The 22841-nt window shown below is 42.4% G+C and overlaps 1 protein-coding gene across 6 annotated transcripts in view; it reads left to right on the top strand.

Moving 5' to 3' along the window:
• PDE10A (phosphodiesterase 10A) overlaps positions 1 to 22841 on the top strand; it is a 188353-nt gene that overhangs the window by 21552 nt on the left and 143960 nt on the right. For all 6 annotated transcript variants that reach the window (XM_083496429.1, XM_083496427.1, XM_083496425.1 and 3 more), the window contains one exon: positions 17313 to 17381. In XM_083496429.1, coding sequence (XP_083352555.1) covers positions 17354 to 17381 — 28 coding nt within the window. In that variant the 5' untranslated portion in view covers positions 17313 to 17353. The remainder of the gene's footprint in view (positions 1 to 17312; positions 17382 to 22841) is intronic.

Genomic DNA, 22841 nt, shown 5'->3' with positions numbered 1-22841 from the left:
TGTTTCTAACCACACATAATATGTCTTGATTACTATGTTGTGTGTATATAAGACACCATAGAATAACAGTTTGATTTTTAGAATCAAGTTGTACTGGAAAAGGTTGATGCCAGTACCTAATGTTCTGTCTGCAGAACAAAAATAATGTAATGCATCAGAATATGTAAAAACACGCGCAGGCTAGTCTGCCCCCACCACTCTCCCTTCTTGAGAAAGTTTTGCTGTAATGGTAATTTATGATTGCATGAGATACTTGGTTTTAAATGCCACTCTTAAATGCAAATAGTGCACTAGATCACGTAAGGCCATTGCCAGGGTCTCCAGGTCTCATGGTTGAAGCGTTTTACCTGGTTCCAGATTTTTGCCAGGGTTTTTTTTTGGGGGGGGGGAGATCTCACACTTCTGGATCCAACAGATTGCAGACCAAGAATTGGCTGTGGTCTTCTCTGCCACAATCTGCAATGATTATTTCCTCTTGTGATTTAATTATTTATTCCCACGTTAATGTTCCCATAGCAATGTTAGCTCTGCCACAGCGCACATATGTAGCATTATCAAGAACTGCTAATTTATGCTTGTCTACATGCTGGGACTCTGATACGCACTGATTTTTTTTTTTAATAAAAAAAAGCCCACTCACTTTTTTATGTGGGATACTTTTTGAGCATTGAATATGCTTATCACTGAGGTATTTCAAGGCCTGCTCTGAAGGGAATGGTGAGCAGCAGGAGGCCCAAGGTGGTGCATGAGGAGCAGAAGCTGCTTGTTCTGTCCCCTGGACTTGAAACAGCAGGCACCTCCAGGCTGTCACTATTTTCTGGAAGAATTTGACAGAGGCAGATTTAAGGCAGCAAGACCAGCTCCCCCGCACAGGGTGCTGAGCCAAGCGGGTGCCTTCCTGCCTCCTTCCCAAAGCCTAGTTAGTGCCTTTGTAGCTTTGGGAAGGAGACGGAAGGGCTCTAGGACCCTGCCAGAGCCCTCACACCCCTTTTCCAAAGCCTGGTGCCTCTCTTACCCAGCTTTAGAAGATGGTGTGAGAGCTGAGGTGTGTATCAAATTTTGGTCTCACATATGGTGCCATATTACCAAGGTCTGCCCCTAGAATGGTCATGTGCTCAAAAATTCAGGTTGCACAGTTATAGCTTATCGGGTGGTCCTGCAAAACAAACCCCTTTCCTTAAATGAGCAGACTTTTTGTAATAAGGAAAGTGATGGGGAAACGCACAGGGAAGTGGGTGATACTACTTATCTCACCTCCCTGCAAACAAACCAGAAGGAATGCTCCATAAATGGTCAACGTTGTCTAACCTCCTTGCAAACAAATGGGGATGCATGCTCAAGAAACAGGTCATCTAGAAATGCCCAGTATTGCTTCAAAACATCCAAAGTCCTGCCAGTCCTGAATCTCTGCAATCTTGTCTACAGTGGCCCTGTGTTTGCATGCAAAGGTTTATTATTATTATATTTATGTTCCCTATTTCCTCCAAGAAGTTCAAAGTGGCACACATGTTTACCCCGCTTCCCTATTTTGTCCTTAAAACATGTCTCAAATTTCTGCATAATGTTCATTGCTGTAGAAATATATGATCAGGAGGCAGAAATGGCGCTTCTATGGCATGATGGGAAGATCGTGTGCTCTTCATCTCTACAGTATGCATTTTGCCTTTAAAGAATATCTATAGTACAAACTCATTCTTTAACATACTGCTTTTTCCTACTTCCCTTGACTGTTGGAGAGAGGTGTGAAATAGTAAAGCTAAAGATACCCCTGACCGTTAGGTCCCGTCACGGATGACTCTAGGGTTGCATGCTCACCTCGCTCTGTAGACCAAGGGAGCCGGCGTTTGTCTGCAGACAGTTTCTGGGTTCCGGGTCATGTGGCCAGCATGACTAAGCCAGTTCTGGTGAACCAGAGCAGCAGAAATACACGGACATGGGTGGCACTGTGGTCTAAACCACAGAGCCTAGGGTTTGCTGATCAGAAGGTTGGCAGCTTGAATCCCCGCGACGGGGTGAGCTCCTGTTGTTCGGTCCCTGCTCCTGCCAACCTAGCAGTTTGAAAGCACGCCAAGTGCAAGTAGATAAATAGGTACCGCTTCGGTGGGAAGGTAAACATGATGAAATAGAGAGCCTAAATAACTTGCCCTCAAAGCTTTACAGAGTTCACCAGTGTTGTCACTAGTAATTAGGTGAGGACAGATGTTTCTGGACAGCTACATTGGAAGGAAACTCAACGTGTTTCTAGTGATAGTTTAGTTCACTAGTGACGACGTACTATCACTGTCACCTAGGAAATGAAACATGTTGCTATGGGAACCTCAAGGCTGCATTATTACACATTCTCAAAATGTTGACACTTAGAAAAAACGACCTGTGTATGTAATATAAACATTCCCAATATTTTTCTTTATCAGTGTTGCAAAATAAGACGATTTCTTTTATTTGTTTATGTTTCACACAGTCGCTGGAATTTGCAGGTGAAAATGCCTAAAGGCCTCCCATATGTGTCCAAATGCTTCAAACACTTTGGAAGGTTGTGTTGGTGAAATGTATGGCATTGTAAATAAGTTTCTTGGGGTGTGTATCTTATTGAGTGATTATATGCTTTTCCTTATTGCTGGAAAGGATGCAATGTTAAGGATCATATTTCCACCTCTGGTGGGAAAGCCTGCAAATGCAAGACCTTTGGGCTTTAGTTCACCAAATATTATTCAAAAATTACAGGGGATAATATAATTTATGCACCTGAGTTGTTTTTTGCTATCACTGTTTTGCAGGCCAAACAAAGACATTACATCAAAGGATTTACTGGTATTTCTTTTAATTGTTGTCCGTCAAGCTGTAGTCCAACAGTTGGGGACTTTGGACAATTTGTCCTTACGGGCTTGGTCTGAGAACATCTGTTTTATTGTGATCTCAGGAAAAATAACATACAAGATACATTTGATACAAGACAGGAAAATAACACAATCACTTAGTGCCATATGGTGGGCCTTCATCTTGTATACTTCTAAACCGGATGTACAGTGCTACCTGCCAACAGCAGCTGAAGACATGTGGACAACAGAACAATCCTTTGTACAATCAAGCAGACGTTGTAACATGATCCATACATAATCTCTTTGTCTCCTGTCTGATCTCATCCCCCATGTTGTGGGATGTTCTTTAGTTGTTATTGCACTGTGTGTGTGTGTTTTGTTCTTTTTAGACACAAACTCTTTAATAATTCAAAAAATGATGAATGAATAAATAATATGGCATAGTTTACTTGACTTGAAGCATTTATGAATTTCCACGATGCGTTTGTTAGGGTTGCATTCAACTTGCCGCTAAGTAATTCCTTGTGAAAATGGAACAGCCTTCACTTGTGCAACTGGAATTATGCCATCTCCTCCCCTGCATGCCTCCGAAGTTTGTTGTGGGGTTTCCTCACAACCCTATGGAGCAGACATGGCTTTGGGTTGTTGAATTGTTGTTTTAGGGGGAATTTAGGGGGGTAGATTTTGGCAGATGTAGGACACATTCCGGCCAGACAGTGCCTCAGTAGCCCTGAGAAACTACTCCTGCCTCTAAACTAGCCTTCCCCAACCCGGAGCCGCCTTCTGTTGTTGGACTTCTCCTTCCTGAATGAAAGCACTCTTGCCTCAGTAGCTTTCAAAAATACTTTACTTCCTGGGATGTAGAGATTTGGTTATTTTCTGTGCTCATGTACAACTGAAGAAGACCAGCTAAACAATCCTTATATTATTTCAAAGGTCTATCATCATACAAAAGTTAACCATCTGAACTGGGAAGCTTTACATTCCAAAATAGTGAATAAATCAAGAAGCTTATTTCCTTTAAAAATTATGTACAGTGGTACCTGGGGTTAAGTACTTAATTCGTTTTGGAGGTCTGTTCTTAACCTGAAACTGTTCTTAACCTGAAGCACCACTTTAGCTAATGGGGCTTCCTGCTGCCACTGCGCCACCGGAGCACAGTTTCTGTTCTCATCCTGAAGCAAAGTTCTTAACCTGAAGCACTATTTCTGGGTTAGTGGAGTCTGTAACCTGAAGCATATGTAACCTGAAGCGTATGTAACCCGAGGTACCACTGTATTGTATAAACAGTCACTTACTCATTTTTCATATCTGGTTAACTTTCACCAATGGCCGAGTCCAAAATGCATTTACTTGAAATGAACCTCACTGATTTTTAATGGAAACTATTGTTGCCAAGTATGTTTTCATGGGACTGCAGCCTAAAGTATTGCAAATGTCCGGGTTGATTGTCTTGTCTTAACGTGAGTCAAAATAACAGATTTGAGGACCATCTGGGAAACTAGACAACTGTGCTTCAGGCAGCAGTTCACCTTGTTTTCAGCAAATGCTGAAGTTTGCCTCTAGCATTATTCTTTTGGACAGCTTGGAAGAGACAACTGTTTTGAGGGTGTGGGAAGCTCAGTGCAACAGTTCTTCACACCAGTGTTCTAGGCTGTTCACTCATTTAGAACAAGCTGCCAAGCTTCTGCAAAATGTCAGGGATGGTATAGGCCCTGTTAAGGACATAAGAAGATAAAAGGAGTCCTGCTGGATCAGGCCATTAGCCCATATGGTCCATCATCCTGTTCTCACAGTGGTCAACCAGATACCTATGGGAAGCCTGCAAGGAGAACCCAAGGGGCACAAGCTGTCCCAAACATTTGTGATCCCCAGAAACGATTATACAGAGACATACTGTATTTGATGGTGGACATTCACATGCGTTGGCAAATCTGTGACTGGAATATGCAACTTCAGGTGAAGAAGTGGGGAGGGGGTTAAAGAATTTGAATGCCCCTTCATACTGAAAAAATATATATTATTGCATAGAATATTAGTATATATGGGAGAAAGGCTGTTTTCTATATGCACATCTTGTTTTTTGTTTATTTGGAAGAGCATTCAAGAATATGAGCCCCACCTCCAGTGTGAAGTGATACATAAGTTTTCCACTTTATGTACCATTTCGTTAGAACTCTGAAGAAGATTCCATCAGAATGCACTATGTCTTATTCTGTTCAGCTCTCTACTCAGCTTTGCTTGGTCCATGGAGGGACCTTTTCAGGTGTGTGTGTGTGTGGGGGGAGAGGTTTGCTGCCTACGGATGGGCTTTTTGAAAATGGGGTGTGGGGAGGAAAGAGAAGAAGAACCAGAATTTATGTGCCTCCTGTCCACTTTGCTGGCCTAGTGAAACAGGCAACAGGCTGTTGACCTGGCCATAGAGGAGCAATTGGAAAGTGTGTGTGTGTGTGTGTGTGTGTGTGTGTGTGTGTGTGTGTGGTGGAAGAAGACATGTCAGGATTACTTAATTTGCTGCTGTATTTGTTTTGCTGCCTACTAGTCATGTCAAACAACTACTTAAGAAGCTTTTGCGTGGTTGAGAGTGGGTTTGGGGGGAAGTACAGCTGTTTGCTTTGCTGCTTTCCAGGTACGTGGAGCAGTTGGCAGGCAGCTACTTGAGGTACTTTGTGAATATGTATGCATATTGGCCAGCTTTTTAGAAATGTGGGAATTGGAGGAAGAAGCAGATACTCTAGTTGGGCCTCATACTGGGGCAGGGACAATACAACAATCCTTTCTTGTTCCTGCTGCCTGCTCCACAGTAGGAATTTCTCCAAAGTTGTTTTTTTGTTTGTTTGTTTATGTGGGGCAGCCCAGTTCAGAGGCATCTTTTTCCTGTTGTCTTCCCCACATCAGGCTTGAGGGTTTGCTCCCAAGTTGCTGGGTAATGGGGAGCAGAGTGCAGAAGCATAATCATCATCATTACTATCATCATTACTATTACCAATGATAATATGGAAGGGAAATCATCATTATTTTTACAATTTTATATTCCTGTCTCTTTTCATTTTCTGTTCTTTTGGAGGTGGTGGCCATTTTGTGTTAGGCCACTACAATATTTCTTTAAATAGTATGAAAAGTGGTGTATTAAGAAGGGCGTGAGATGAAGCCTGCAGGCCTGTTTTATTGCCTGAGTGTTTCTGTGGTTTCTTATTTTCTTCTTCTTTAAAATATCCATCACAAATATTGTTGGCCTCTTTCAATACAGCTCTTGTATAAAGCTTGACTATAACTAATCTTCTATATTAGCACTGTCTGAATCCCAGTTCTGAGAATTTTCTCCCTCTCTGTGTAGGATTCTAAATATCATGGAATGTGACTCTAAGCAAGAAAGCATGCATGCACACACACACAAGGAAAATGCACAGGTGTGTGGCCACAAACGATAATTCTATACCATTTGTTGTTGTTTAGTCATTTAGTCATGTCCGACTCTTTGTGACCCCATGGACCAGAGCACGCCAGGCACTCCTGTCTCTCGCTGCCTCCCGCAGTTTGGTCAGACTCATGTTTGTAGCTTCGATACCATTGGGCAGTTCTAAATTTTCTTTTAAAAGAGCCCTGCCCCACAAACCATATTCTAAACATGCTTTTTGCACAGCAATTTACAGCAGAATCCTAACCATATCTACTCAGAAGGGAATACTGTTACATTCAATGAGGCTTACTCCCAAATCAGTGAGATTAGGATTTCAGCCTAGATATCTGAGAATCAGAGGAGTTTCCACTGTTCAGATTTCTCCCGTTCAGTCCGTGTGCTTTGTTCACAGACTTGCTCTCATGCGAATGGTTTTTATTTTTTGCTCTGAGTCTGAAGCAGGCCAGGAAGCAGCTTTTAGTTGTTGAATGGGTTTGCGAGTGTGCCTTATTTTGTTTTTGTGTGTTGGCTCATTGTTTTTAATTTTGATTATGGGTTGAGGCCTCCAAAGCCTGAAGTGGCTGTGGCTTCTCTGGATCTCTGAGAGGCCCTGGAGAGCAATACGTGAGCATGTGCAGAAACTAGCCTGCTGTACAATGAAAACATTTGCATGTCATAGAATCACAGAATTGTAGAGTTGGATGGGAGCCAAGGGGTCATCTAGTCCAACCCCCTGCAATGCAGGAATGACAGCTAAATATTCCTTTGTGGCATTGCACACTTTGGTTTCTGGCCTCACCTGCTAAAACCATGTGGCTCCCAGAAGCCTGCCTAGATGGCAATGGAGCACTCAGTCTGACAGTGGTTCCACACCCCTGTCATAGGGTGTATGTAAGCAGACCACACAGGCCCAAAAATAGACCCATCAGCTTTTGAGACTCTTGAATTAACTTGTGAGAGGAATTCCATTTTCAGGGGCAAAGGAATTCCCCTTGAAATAGCTTCCGTAGGTAAACTAGCATTGTAAGCTTATTCTGATCAAACTCCCCTCATTTCTGTAGGAACTCATGAACTTTGAGGAGTTAAACATTTGCTGTAAGAGGGAGCTGCACAACCTTTTTCAACAAATCCTTTTTTATAGCAGTTTCCCCTTAGTTCGATCCTTCCTACAGTCGCAGTGATCTCTCTTTCAAATAGTCACCTGCAAATGGATTCTACTGCAACGTTAGTGGGTTGTGCTGTTTCTGCAGACTGACTGCTGTGAAGGCCAATGAGAAATGAGAGAACAGGGACACTAAGGAAGAAAGAAAAGCCCAACAAACAACAACCAGCACAGGTTGCTGAGCAACAGTATGACATCAGCATGCTTGGTCTATTTTTGTAGCACAAAGGTTGAAGAAGACTGCAAAAATCATTTCTTTCTTAGATTGCTGAGCGAAACCAAGAGAATGACCATCTTCTGAAGGAGAGACACTTACAAGGATGACATCCCAGAATAAATCCTGACTTGCCCAGCGCTGCACATTTTCTTCAAAAGTTTTGTTCTTAATCTTGAAAGAAAAATGCAAGACTGAGTTTCTCTCAAGTGTCTTTCTCTCATGTGTCTGCATGTGTGACAAAAGTACTTGCCTGTTTTATCTGGTGGAGGTAATTCCAGACAGACTGAAATCTCAAGTTGCTCATCAAATGCGTCTGAAAATTTAGCCCCTCTTTTTTTGTGTTCTTCTGTTGCTCTTGGCTTCTCACTCCATATAGCATCACATGATGAAGCTGAGTTTAGAAAAGAGAGCCAATAGGTTTCCTAAAAGAACTCTCCTCACTCACCCCCCCCCCCATATTTACCTCTAGTCTACAGGAAAAGTCATGAAATTTCTGGCTCCTTACAAGTCAGTCGGCCATCATTTAAATCAGGGATGGGGAACTAGTGGCCCTCTCTGGACATTGTTGGACTCCATCTCCCATCAGTCCCGATAATTGGGCCAAGTTCAAACCCAAAGCTTATAAACAACAATAAAAGAATGTTCCCCAGCTCCCTGTGTGATTACATATATATTTGTCACATTGTGTATTGGATACCTACTCTTAAAAGCATTTTGGGCGCTGGGGGAAGCTAGGCATTCCCAAGCCTTGTTTCGGAAATGGCACTTTTTATCAAAAAGAGTGCAGCAAAGGTGCCTGACTGATGTCAATAGGCAGAGAGTAACTTTGCCATGCTATCTTATTGGTGCCAGAATACCTTTCATTTCTGCACTATGCAAGGAGCTGTTGCATTATGTGATCAGCGGTCTACTTCCTATGTTCTTAAATCTATACTATTCTCATATTTGATGTCCTTTGTTTATATCTGTGTAAATATCTTACACTGCCTCTCCTGTCAGGCATTGCCTCACTCCTCCTACTTAGAGGATGCAAGCTTAAATAAGCTGCTTTTGCAGTGGATCCACTCATCCAGCTTTATGGAAGTTGCTCCTTTTGATTTAAATCTGAATTTATAAAGGTGTCCACCTTGTCCACCTCATTAATCTCTTCTGCTATTTTTTTTTTTGGGGGGGGAGGAGGAGGTTAGAATATGAGGAAGGCACTGTGCCAGCTGTTTCACATATCAACACTCCCCTTTCCCCTCTTTTATGCATAGCATCAACATGTTTGGGCTGGTTTGTGGGTATGAAGTATGTTTGTGCTTATTCAGTGCTGTAAAAAATTTAAAATCCCCGAAGCCACAATTTTGAGAAAGGAAGCGTGTATAAGTGAGGATTTTGCACAGATTAGTTCCAGGATCACAAGACGCAAGTTGAAATGAAACAAATGCCGCAAGAGGCTGACTGGTCTAGAATACTCGAAAAAGAGGTAGCTTGGCTGTTTGGGTGCTCAAGCATCTTGAATCTACCTGTAAGCATTTACTGCCACCTTGCGGTAGACAGAGCAACAGATGCTCAGTTTTGCTAATCTGAATGTTTTATCCATAGCAAAAATGGAGCAAATAGTCTGCTGTTCGTGTGTTAACTATTGATGGGCAACTTCAAGGCCGGGACTTTCTCCTCTTATGGTTATTTAAATTGGACTTGGACCACGCAGCCCTTCAAATAGAAGATGTTAGCATTTGAGTTGAATGCCAGTAGAAGCGGAACTGAAGCAGAAGAGCTGTTGGAGGAGCACACATTCCCTGGGTACCATCACCCTGAGACACTATGTTTAAGAAAACAAGAAAGCGAATATTTATCACTGGAAATGCATGTTGATTTTGATTTACTCTACCTTTTTTTTGTTGAGGCGGAGCCTAGCATCAATCAGTTATATGGTTGACTATGCTTGCATGCAGTTAAATGCATATACTACTGCCATTATGTGCAGTGATCTATGGACTAGAGTGCTAATCCTCACTCTGGTATGAGAGAAGGAATGGAAAATAATTCCCTGACCACCGCCTACATAGCCTTATACAAAGGGAATATAATAAGAACAAAATCAGGGTTGTAACCAGCATTTCTCACTAGGTGGGGGCTGACACATTTCCATGTGGGACTAAATATATGTGGGAAACCAGTGAATCATCCCCCCACCTCCACAACATGAATTACCATTAAAAGAAATAATACATATTGCCATATAAAGAGTAGGCCATTTAGGCCAGAGTCTAACATTTCATAAGCCTGCTAGAGTGAAATGCTGTCACTTTAATGTAGGGCACAGAGCCAAGGAGAGAGTCAGATTTCTTAATAATAGTGTTGAGAAATGTGGTGTCTGATTGATGGTTATGAAAATTCATTCTGTGTCAGTAAAGCAAATCATTGCCACCTTCTTCTTGAACTTGGCAACTGCAGTGTCATGTCAGGCATTTAATAAACCTGAGGCTTCCAGGAAAATTGGAAAGGTGTGAGTGTGTGAATTGTGCAGTATGAATTGTGCAATAAGTGTAGGGTTGCCATATTTTGAAGAGCAAAAAAGAGGATGCTATAATGACTCTTATTTCAAATACCCCTACTCTATGTAGGCTGTAGAACTTGTGATATATTGTTTGGGGGCGGGTGGAGTGAGGAGGAGAAAAGAAGAGGAAAGGAAGTCTTCATCCACCAGTTATTGTCTGTGTCTCATCCAGAAAGTACAGCCAGAGACATTTTGGCAAATTTAAAAAATCTTGGACAGAAATTTTACCCCTGAAAAAGAGGATGTGTCTAGGAAAAACAGGACACATGGCAACCCTAAGTGCATTGCTAAGGCTGGTTTCGAAATGAGCCTCAGTCTTGTTCTCTGTGAGTATGGTATACTGGTGTTCTGGCTGCTGATCGGCCCATGCTGTTGATTGACAGGTGAGTTCCTTCCACACCCCACCTGGATCACACAGCTGGCCCTGAGGAAGAGCAGCCACTAGAAATTGACAAGTGAAGCACATCTGGAAGTTAGCAGCCTGCTTATGGGTCCAGCTACTCAATATGTTACAAGTGTGCAGAGGAGGGTGACCGAGATGATCAGAGGTCTGGAAACCAAGCCTTATGAGGAACAGTTGAAGGAGTTGTGTATGTTTAGCCTGGAAAAGAGGAGCGTGAAAGCAGATATGATAGCCATCTTCAAATATCTAAAGGGCTGACACAGAAAAGATGGAATAAGCTTGTTTTCTCCTGCTCCAGTGGGTAGGACCCGAACCAATGGCTTCAAGCTGCAAGAAAGGAGATTCTGACTAAACATAAAGAAAAGCTTTCTGACAGCAAGAGTGTTCAACAGTGGAATGGACTCCCTTGGAACGTGGTGGGCTCTCAGTTGAGATTCCTGCATTGACTAGATGATCCTTGGGGAACCTTCCAACTTGACAATTCTAAGTGGATAACATGACCCAAGTCCAGTTTAAAAATAAAGAACCATAAGAAAGGAGAGCGGTTGGGGGCTCCTGAAGACAGTGACCAGGTCACCTATGTTTCTGCGCAGTCTGTTGTCCAGCTATTACCTGGGGAGAGGGTCAGGTTAGCTTCAAACCTCCCTCACCGTTCTCTTCTTATGGTTATTTTTAGATGTACTTGGGCCAGACAACTCTTCAGATAGAGGACCCTCTCTCAGTCCTTCAAACAGAAGAGCGCCTTCTGTAAAGATGGTAGCCTACATTTAATGTCTTGTTCCTGGTTTGGTCCTGGGTTTGTCTAAAGTAGCAGTGACGTACTGGGACAGGAAGAGACATGATGGGGAGGCCTATATGGTAATTGTTCAACCATCAGCTATCCTCACATGCAGGTTTCAGGTCTGTGACTGGAGTTTACGCTTGCTTGCCTTTTTTTTTTTTTACAATGGTCTTTTCTTTATCTTTTTCTTGCTTATATGGCAACTCTTCAAGCTGTCCTTTTTGGTTCTAGCCTGAATCATTCTCCGGATGTTGTTCTGCATAGTGCTTGCAAATTTGAAATATTAATAATATTTGAATGCCTGGCCAAACCAATCTTTAAAAAAATAAAAACGGATGTGTTTATAAAATATTTAGTCACAGTGTTATGTTTAGGAGAACACACAGGCAAAGGCTCTGTTGAAATGTAAGCATAGCCTGAGTTATGACCAACTTCAATAGCTACCACACTGCAGTCTCTAATGAGATGAGCAACAATGCCATGACTGCTTAAGCTGTTTGGGGGGCATTGTGCACTCTTTGCCTTTTGTTTCCTTTTGTTGCCTTCTCTTGATTTTAGTTTGTACATAAAAAGAGGGAATGTGTTTCTTTATTTACAAGACAAAGACCCCCTTGTTCTTGACCCTCCTCCAAATCCACAGAGCAATCCAGGACTTTATGAACAACAACAAAAATTACCAGTCCTGCAGAATCACTGAAGCAGTGTGTAAACTCTCTAAATAGGAGAGTAGAGCCAGTGTGGTGTAGTGGTTAAAGTGTTGGACTAGGACCTAGGAGACAAGGGTTCAAATCCCCACTCAGCCATGAAGCTCACTAGGTGACCCTGCGCCAGTCACCCTCTCTCAGCCTAACCTGCGTCACAGGGTTGTGGCTGGGATAAAATGGGAAGGAGAACTAAGTACGCCATCTTGAGCTCCTTGAAGGAAAGATGGGATATAATTAAGTATATTAAAACAATCGCCAATCAGTTTCTTCATGAAATGTGGAGTTCAGAATAGAACAATTGGTGATTTTAATGCTCCGTTTTTACACCTTGCCATTGAAAATGGTTGAATGAAGAAGATGGGAGGTATGGTCTACCAGTTATAGTCCTGTAATTCCAAAAAGAGAAATCTGCTACAGGTAGAATAATGGTATTTCCATGATCACCCAAAACAAAAGTGAGGATTTTGTTGTACTGAACATTTGCTTCATCTTAGACCCAGAACATGCTAATAATATAGATTCACTATAATGTAATGGCAAGCTTCCAGCAAATAGAAACATACTAGTTATGTATTTTCGAAGGAATAAAATTTGGATGCCAAACCATGCTTTGTCTTTGATCTCCGTTGGGAGGAGTAGCTGGCTTAGGAACAGTGAAGGCCTCTGTGCTATACTATATAATCTTTGTTGATGCTAACAAATCCAACAGCAAAGATTCAGAATGTTAATACACAGCCCAGCACCTTGTTGTGAGAGCTGCCAAGAGAAGAAGAAAGAGTCCACCCAGCAAGCAGGCCTTAAAACTAACGCATCACCTCTCAGCAATCCTGGGGCAACACCTTTCATCAGATGTCAGTTCTGAAGGGGGAAAGAGTTTGTGCACCTTGCAGAGGCAAAAGGCTTTTTTAAAAAAAGAACAGTAGGGTCCCTGTAGAATAACCAGCAATGTGTCATTAACAGGCAGTGCCTGTATGCTTGCGACACCTCTGGCAACTTGCTTCCTTACTCATAAAACAGAGAGGTATTTGCTTATGAAGAAGGCATGCTGTGTATGCTATACTGCAAAACAATGAAAGTGAAGTTGGGAACTTCTGGAACATTATCTCAGAAGGATCATGTTACTATATAGGCTGCTGTTCTGCATATATAACAAGGACTCATCTTGAAGACTAGCACCTGTATTCTTGGATAAGTTTAATCAATGACAGTCCATTTCTTCAGATGTATAAACATTACCTGATGGGGATAACTCTTCATGCATCTGATGGATTGGGCTGTAGCCCACAAATGTTTATGCTGAAATAAATTTGCTAGTATTTAAGGTGTCATAATAATGAGGGTAAAAGAGGAGAGCGCAAAATATGGTCTGAAGCTCAACATAAAAAAAACTAAGATCATGGCCACTGGTCCCATCACCTCCTGGCAAATAGAAGAGGAAGAAATGGAGGCAGCGAGAGATTTTACTTTCTTGGGTTCCATGATCACTGCAGATGGTGACAGCAGTCACGAAATTAAAAGACACCTGCTTCTTGGGAGAAGAGCAATGACAAACCTAGACAGCATCTTAAAAAGCAGAGACATCACCTTGCTGACAAAGGCCCGTATAGTTAAAGCTATGGTTTTCCCAGTAGTGATGTATGGAAGTGAGAGCTGGACCATAAAGAAGGCTGATTGCTGAAGAACTGATGCTTTTGAATTATGGTGCTGGAGGAGACTCTTGAGAGTCCCATGGACTGCAAGAAGATCAAACCTCTCCATTCTTAAGGAAATTAGCCCTGAGTGCTCACTGGAAGGACAGATCGTGAAGCTGAGGCTGCAATACTCTGGCCACCTCATGAGAAGAAAAGACTCCCTGGAAAAGATCCTGATGTTGGGAAAGATGGAGGGCACAAGGAGAAGGGGACGACAGAAGACGAGATGGTTGGACAGTGTTCTCGAAGCTACCAGCATGAGTCTGACCAAACTGCGGGAGGCAGTGGAAGACAGGAGTGCCTGGCGTGCTCTGGTCCATGGGGTCACGAAGAGTTGGACACAACTAAATGACTAAACAACAACAAAACATAGATATCTCTATGGAATTCTGCAGATAGATTCCTCCAGACAACCTGTTACAAGCTTTAGAGCATAATATGAGCCTGTTGGATCGGACCAGTGGCCCATTTCGTCCAGCATCCTGTTGTCCCTTTGGCCAACTAGCTGCCTATGGGAAGCTAGAAAACAGGACCCAAGTACAGCATAACTCCCTGCATTTGTGATGCCCGACAACTGGTATTTGGAAGCATCTCTGACTGTGGAGGCAGAGCATAGCCATCACACTTAGCAGCCACTGGCAACCTTATACTCTGTGAATTTATCTAATCCTTTTTTGAATCCATCCAAGTTGATGGCCATCACTGCCTCCTGTGAGTTCCATCATTGAATTATGTGCTGCATGCAGAAGTATTTTCTTTTAACCATCTGTTAGCACTCAGCTTCATTGGAGTTCTAGTCCATGAGTTCTAGTGTTACAAGAGAAGCATAAACAATTTCCTTCATGCCATGCAGGGTTTTATAAATTTTATCTTACTCACATTTCTAAAAAGTCTTCAATATTGCAACCTTTCCTCATGGGGAGATTCTCCAACCTGTGATCATTTTTTTATCATCCTGATTCATCTGTACAAAGCTTATGCAGAGTTTAGGCTATGTCTCGTCTTTAAGGAGCGTTCATTCTGAATTTTTTGCAGGGAGGTTCTCTAGCTTGAGCACTCATCCTGAATTCGTTCTGATTTGCTTGCATGGTAGTTACGTGTCTTCTTGTCAATCATCTGTCACTTTTCAGTTCATTCCCCATCATTTTCCTCACTGCAAAAGTCTGTTTTTTTTTAATTAAAAAAGTGGATCTGTTGCGCTAGAACAACAGAGTGGTTTGAACTGCCTACATTTCCAGTATTTGCTTGAATTGAATCGTTGCAAAATACTGGCAGTCTGGAGGCAACTTGCTGCAATCCCACTGAATAATAATAATAATAATAATAATAATAATTTATTATTTATACCCCACCCATCTGGCTGAGTTTCCCCAGCCACTCTGGGTGGCTTCCAACTGAGTGTTAAAAACAATACAGCATTAAATATTAAAAACTTCCCTAAACAGGCCTGCCTTCAGATGTCTTTTAAAGATAAGATAGCTGCTTATTTCCTTCACATCTGAAGGGAGGGCGTTCCACAGGGCAGGCGCCACTACCGAGAAGGCCCTCTGTCTGGTTCCCTGTAACCTCACTTCTTGCAATGAGGGAACCACCAGAAGGCCCTCGGCGTTGGATCTCAGTGTCTGGGCCGAACGATGGGGGTGGAGACGCTCCTTCAGGTATACAGGACCAAGAAGTCAACCAAGAGTGAAGGAGTATGCTGGATGGCAGTTCAACTGCTCAACCTCATGCTTTCTAGGCATGGGACAACTAGGAAGTGTGGATGAGCCCACAGCCTAGCATTTTCTTCATAAGCAGGTGCCCATGGGAACAGTGGCGTAGCGTGGGGGGTGCAGGGGGGGCCGGCCGCACCGGGCGCAACATGAGGGGTTAGGCAAATCCACGGGTTAGGGGGCGCAAATCCATGGGTTAGGGGGCGCAAATTACTTGCCTTGCCCCAGGTGCTGACAACCCACGCTACGCCACTGCATGGGAAGCCTACAAGCAGGACATGACTATATGAGAGGAGACTGTAGTCCAAGACTGCAATCCCAAGCACACATACTAGGGAGGATATCCCATTGAATAGAGTGGACCTTACTTCCAAGAAAACGTATGTTTAATTGCACTGCGAGTGTGCACTTAATACCCACTTTTATCGCTAAAATCTGGACACCACTGCTTCATTTCTAACTATTCTTCATAGACTTTTTGCATCTTGTCCTAAATTGCCCACCAAGAACAGGCAGTCTGTTGCAACACATGGTCGATTGGAAGACACACATGTTTGTGTAGCCTAGTAGCGAAATAAGCTTTGAAGGAAAAGCAGCCTGGATTAGAGGAGTAGGGGACAGATTTGCTGTTATGCTGGCAATTTAATATTTGGCATAATTTATTGGAGGATGGATTAGAATCTTTTTAATATTTTCATAAATAACTTGCTAAGCCCAAGATTTGTTTGCTCCCAAGTCAACAGTCTAACCCAAAGTCTGGAATTTTAAGTCTATTGTATAATAATTCTGTACAGAAATCAATGTAGCTTGTTGACTGAAGGTTTTTGATTTAGTTCTTTTTATCCAAGTAGGAACTTCAAAACAGAATTGGCTGGGAATGCATTATTTATGATGTGGTGCTGCAGTGGACAAGCTTTATATCCTCTCGTTTTGTTTCCCAAGTTTATGCAGTTATCTTTATGCTAGCATGGAATGATGTAATTTTAGAGTGGACCATGAGGTCATCTAGTTCAACCCTCTACTCAGTGTAGGGTGTATGGCAGGGATTGGGAACCTTTTTGGACCAGCAGGCCAGATCTTTATACCCCCACCCCCATGACTGCCACCCCCATAAGGCAAAGGGGCAGCCACTTCAGGCAGCATCCGCAGCAGTGGCAGACTTTGGAATCTCAAATTTCAGCAAGGATAATAGGAAAGATTTGTCGTGCAACAGCATTTCAATATATTATTTATATACCCACAATAATTTTTATTTACTTGTGATACTGTATATTGATAGGACACAGAAGTTTAAAAGAAGCTATTTTGGCCACCCACCTCCCAGCCATCTGACAACCTATTGACATCACAAAATTGGCAGATGGGTCATCCCACTGGGGTGGGCAGAGATGTGGCACAAAGCAGGATTGAACTCTCCATGCATCATCTGATGCGTGGAATGTTCAGTCCTTGCTTTCTGTAACTGTGTCTCTTCCTCTCTATTTATCTATAGGATGCAGTTATATGTTGAAAGAATTTAATAACATTTAAATAAATAAATACTACTATTGCTGCTGCTATTATTACTGCTGATGATGGTGTGATTGATATGTGAGTTCTGCAATTGTTATTCGTATGAACTTGGCACTTGAGACTATATCCCATTCATTAGAAATTGTGTATTTTATTTTTTTTACTGCTGTAAGCTGCCTTGGACAGGCATTGCCTAGAAAGGTGATGTAGAAGTATTTTTTTTAATAAAATACAGCCAGTGAAGGAGAAAAACATTTGCACCAATGGCTGACAGAAAAGGGGAAGAATAAACGGTAGAATTTAAATCTAGAATTCCCTTTGCCTAAGGATATTGTGACCCTTCTCTTTTGTTTGCTATCTTTATAGGAACAAACTCAGAAAGTACTTTTGTGGCGCAGAAATGCCTGATGCAGCGCACTCTGCAGCAGTTAACTGGTATAGTATATAATCATTTGCTATTTGGAAATTTAATAAAATAACAGTAATTAGAAGGGCTGAGCCGAATTTATTAGGATCATTTTCTGCAGTGTTAAAAAAAGCACTCATGTTTTTCAACAGCTTCATTGGCATTGCTTCCAAAAATGTTTGTTTCATTCTTATTGCCCTTTCTTACTATCAGTGACATAATCACATGGCCATATCTGACTATTTTGCATTGTGACATCATCCTGTTTACTATATGGTGATTGGCTGGTGTCATGCATGTGACCAGTCTTGGAAGCAGAAGGAAGGGATATTCAGAGTTGAGAAACACTGTGTCAAAACAGTGGTGGGAAACAATGGTGCCAAACAGGATACAAAAGATGACTATTTGCCCAAGCAAATTATTTTAAAAATATCCCCAAGCATCCCCCCTATGATCTACTGCTTGTGGCCTAGAGAATATGGAGAATATTCGGCACAGCCCAACTAATTATCTATATCTTATAAAATAAAATATATCAATAGAAACATGCCAAAATAATTTTGAATTACATTCCTAGCTATTATAAAGGGCCCTTGCCTCATCAAGTTATCTTCTCCATATAGTGTTAATATGATGTGATTTAAGTTTTATAACTTGGCGTTCTTCTCAACCTGGAATTCTTCAGAGATACTTTCACTAAGCTGCTCATTTCCTCCACAGTGATTTTGTCTTTTTCATCTTTTGGTGACATTTGTCATTTTAGGTTTATTTGAATTTTGCTGCAATGTATCATTGATGTTCTGTGGGTTGCTGGAGAAGAGAATTGGGGTGGGTGACTGTTGCATCTATTGGCAACCGCAGTTGCAACAGATTTAAAGAGATACAAAGCGATGCTACTTCCTCTGTTACCTGTATCCTTTACTCAACAGCAGCAAAGAGTTGAGCTGATAACAGCCTTTGGAAATAGCAGTCGAAAACCCACACTTCCACACTTGCATGTGACACTTAGATAACGCAGGGATGGGGGCACGGCAGATCTTCCATACATTCAATATTCAGGTTAGAAACAGGATGTGTGATGCGATGGAGCTGTGACAATTAAGAGCCAGAAAAGGAGCTAAACCCATCAGTTCAAAACTTGGGGCAATGCTGATGAAAGAAGCATTGCCCTCACTCTTAGGTCTGATTGGTTGCCTAGCCCTGTGATATCCTTATGTGAACTGTATGGTTCTCTATTGATTGGAATCACTGGTCCCAAGAAGCAGACCCGGCTTAATGAGAATGGCACCGAAGCAAAAGCCTATCAGGAAATGTGTGTGCATGTGTGAGAGCTCAGTGAATACTGTGGCCCCGAAGCATTGCATTCACTCCCATATTGGAACAAGTGAACATTGGTGCATCCCTAACATGAATTGCAATCCCAAGAAAGATAGAGGATCTGAAAACTGTTCTGAGCAGTATTTTCGATACCCAGATAGTCCACTTCAAGAAGGGTGATACTGCAGCTCAGATCCTTGAGAATTTGGAATTGTCTTATGGATTTGCTAGTAAATGCTCTGACCATGCCTGGGTAAGACACTTATTTAAATTGAAGCTTGTATCCACAGGCAGGCTGGGGTGGTGGAGTAGGGCAGTGCAAACCCACATTGATTCCTACAGCACCCTCCTCAGTGTATTTAATGCTTCTTCTGGTCACAAACGGGACGCGGGTGGTGCTGTGGGTTAAACCACAGAGCCTAGGACTTGCCGATCAGAAGGTCAGTGGTTCAAATCCCCGTGACGGGGTGAGCTCCCTTTGCTCGGTCCCTGCTTCTGCCAACCTAGCAGTTCGAAAGCATGTCAAAGTGCAAGTAGATAAATAGGTACTGCTCCGGCGGGAAGGTAAACGGCATTTCCATGCGCTGCTCTGGTTTGCCAGAAGCGGCTTAGTCATGCTGGCCACATGACCCGGAAGCTGTACGCCGGCTCCCTCGGCCAATAAAGCGAGATGAGCGCCGCAACCCATGAGTCGGTCACGACTGGACCTAATGGTCAGGGGTCCCTTTACCTTTACCTGGTCACACACACTTGGGTAGCAAGAGCTGCATCTGAAGGTTTTTCTGACTGTTTACATTTGACATTTCTCTCTCTTCTAGCTAGGAAGGTACAGCTGTCCCTGCTACTCCTCTGTGCATCAGTGCCTGAATTTTGAGAGTTTGGCTGGGAATGTTGTGCTTTCTGTGAAGGATTTTAAGAGTCATTTTTGACATGCTCTTTTTGTTGCTTATTTTGGTTTTGATGGCTTTGCTATTGCTCTGCGATGGAAGGGAATGCAAATGTAATATTGCACACACACGTACACACACATGCTTGAAGGAACTGATAAATGGTCCGATGTAAATGCATAGAAATGTAAAACTGCTATTTATAGTTTCAGGTAGGTAACCGTGTTGGTCTGACGCAGTCGAAATAAATGAAAAAAAATTAAAAATTGTCCAGTAGCACCTTAGAGACCAACTAAGTTTGTTCTGGGTATAAACTTTCGTGTGCATGCACACTTCTTCAGTGTATCTGAAGAAGTGTGCATGCTATTAATAGTGTGCAGGAAGGATAGTCCTAACAAAAAGGGGGCCTGTTTGTGGTTTAGTGGGTTGGATGTTGAATTTTGGCTTGGAAAGCTTTGAGTCAAACCTCTGCACAACCACATTTCTGTGTCTCGGGATGACTGGGATGAACAGGGAGAGTTTTTAAAGGATTCTCCACATTTAAAGTGCTACGGGAATGGGTATTAATAATAACAGGCCACATACACTCCACAGAATGTTGTACAATGAGGAGATGCCTTTTATGGATGGCAGAGCACCGCTCTCCTCACTGCTATGGCTCAGGCTACATGCCATGATTTATCAGGACCACCTCTATTTCAGCCGACTCATTGCTTCTGCACACAGAGTGACTATTATTATAAACAAATGGATCTGCTTGGTAGGTGCACAAGCCAAAGGCACAAATCCCTTCAATGAATAAAAAACCGATGATCTCACTGTGTTTATGACATGGTTGTATAATTATTATGAAGGATTAAAAAAAGTAAATAGGCACTTTGTGATATTGTCCATTGCAATCTAGTTGCCCTCCCCATTGCTGTGGTGCACACCATCCCGATCTTCTCTTATTTAATTTTCCTCTGCATGTGTATTTATTTTCACAGCCAGTTAGGGGTCACAGTATGAGTATGAGGTCAAAAGATTCAATCGACCCATCTCCCCTTTCATTTCACACTCTTACTTCTGAATCTCACAATGCAGTCTTAATATTGTGTATTCAGAAGAATGTCTCATGGAGTTTAATGGGGCGTACTTTCTGGTAAGTATGCTTAGGATTGCAGCCCAAACAAACGGCAAAGGTAGAGAAGGGGGCATTTGTTTTTGCTTGCATGTGTTTCCTCCATGAGGATATTTTGTGAAGGGTTGAAAGACGTACAGGGTTGAAAGATGGGCGTACTGCAAGAACCAGAGCTGTTCATGAAATTTTCTCACACCACACACATCACTGAATGAAATGTCTTCACCCAAGTGATTTTGCACAGAGCCATTTTACTTGATTCCAAACGTACATTGCTGTTTTGCTTGTTGTGTTTAAATTGAGAACAAAGAGGGATCTTATAGACTAATTATGGCAAGGATATGCCTTCATTTGTGCTTTATTATATCTCCTCACAAAAACACCTACTGTACCTTTTCTGTGCTTTCTCTAGAAAATAGCATGCTCCAAATGCTATTGTTATTTTGTGCACTAGAGGGCAGCACGACTTCTGTGTCTCTGCCTTTGCACTGTTCTCTCTTCTGGACTGAACACCCTTTTGCCTGCGCATCCATTCAGTGGAGTCATGGAAGAATAATATTTGGAAGGCTGGGGAAAATAAGAAAATGCTGTTTTGTTATGCGCGTACCCTGCACACACAGGCAGAAAGGAAAACAATGTGCTACAAATGAGAGGGAATGTGTAATTAGTTCTTCAGGAGCAGGCAGTCACTAGGCTTTCAGCTAATCGGGGTGGGGTGGAGGAGGAAGCCTAGTCAAGCCAGGATTGTCTCGCATGTTTCTGGGCCAGTTGCCAGAAAAACACGACGGGCTTTTCCCCCTTAGCATGTAGTTTTGTTTGGGCCGCACAGCATTGGTGAATATAACCAACTAAACAATCCCACAGAAGTTAGTAGCCTGCAAAAAAGTGTTGTATGTTGTTACATACAAGTCTTAGTTCACAGAAATGTGTTGAATCCAGACCCCAACCTGCAAAAAAAGCCACAGAGCTGCAAATGATGCACTGGGGGCTCTACCTCTAACCCTCCCCCAGGTACCAGAATTATTTCACTCATTCAGGAATAATTATTTCAAGAATTGCCAACTCTGGCTTCCTCCCACTCCTTTCTGGTTATGCCCCGATGTAGTTTTGGGTTGTAAAACAAAAAGCAAAGATGTTGGTGCATAAGAAACCCTCCTCCAATCTACAGTTGGACAAAACCTTTATCATGTCAAGTGACACAAAAGTGGGGGTGAAGGGGCTACACACACACACACACACACACACACACACTGGTGCCTTGGGTTAAGAACTTAATTCATTCTGGAGGTCCGTTTTTAACCTGAAACTGTTCTTAACCTGAGGTACCACTTTAGCTAATGGAGGCCTCCCGCTGCCACCATGCGATTTCTGTTCTCATTCTGAAGCAAAGTTCTTAACCCGAGGTACTATTTCTGGGTTAGCGGAGTCTGTAACCTGAAGCGCCTGTAACCCGAGGTACCACTGTATATTCTTTTAAAAACTGTTCAATTGTCAAAGGTTTCAGTGTCTGAGGGCTCTCCCTGTGATGGGCCCAGTTGGGTCGAGCCAAACCAAGGTAGGCCAGCCAGTGGGAGGTTTGAAGACTTTTATTCTTCTCTTGCCATGAAAAGCACCCTCCTTTTTCAGTGACTCAGTGATTGCCCAGAGATAATGAAGAGAGAAGGCACCCCCTCATCACTGTGCCCTCCACACACCTAGCATTCAGGAAACAGCATCCATTGTGAATCTCTTTGCAGCTCTGATTGGCTGAAGCTCCAAACACGACTTTTTCTTTCCTTTGTCCTTTTTCTTCATAACAGCAACATAGTCGCATCCTTGACAACGCCTTTGAGAACAAATGAAGCTCATTCAGAGTGAGAGCATTTCCCTCATTCTGAATGATCTTACTTTCCCCAAGTTAGGTCAGATTGCTAAATCTAATCAGCTGTGTGATTGTGCTGCTGTTACTATTGTGACGCTGTGGTTTCAAAACAAAAACGGTGTTAGCGCAGCAGATTATCTGGAAGGAGGGCAGCACGAAAAAGATAAACTTGGAAAGCTCCTAACCTCCAAAGCGCTTCTTTTGGCAAAATTAACTTCAATTATAAGATATCAATCAAATCAAAAGTTAAGAATGGAGTGGAAGTATTTTGAAGATTACATGTCAAAATATTGTTCTAAAAATG

The sequence above is a fragment of the Podarcis liolepis genome (genome assembly GCF_965112155.1).
Source record: "Podarcis liolepis genome assembly, chromosome: 3".
Classification (NCBI taxonomy): Eukaryota; Metazoa; Chordata; class Lepidosauria; order Squamata; family Lacertidae; genus Podarcis; species Podarcis liolepis.
This window is presented reverse-complemented; position numbering and strand designations above follow the sequence as displayed.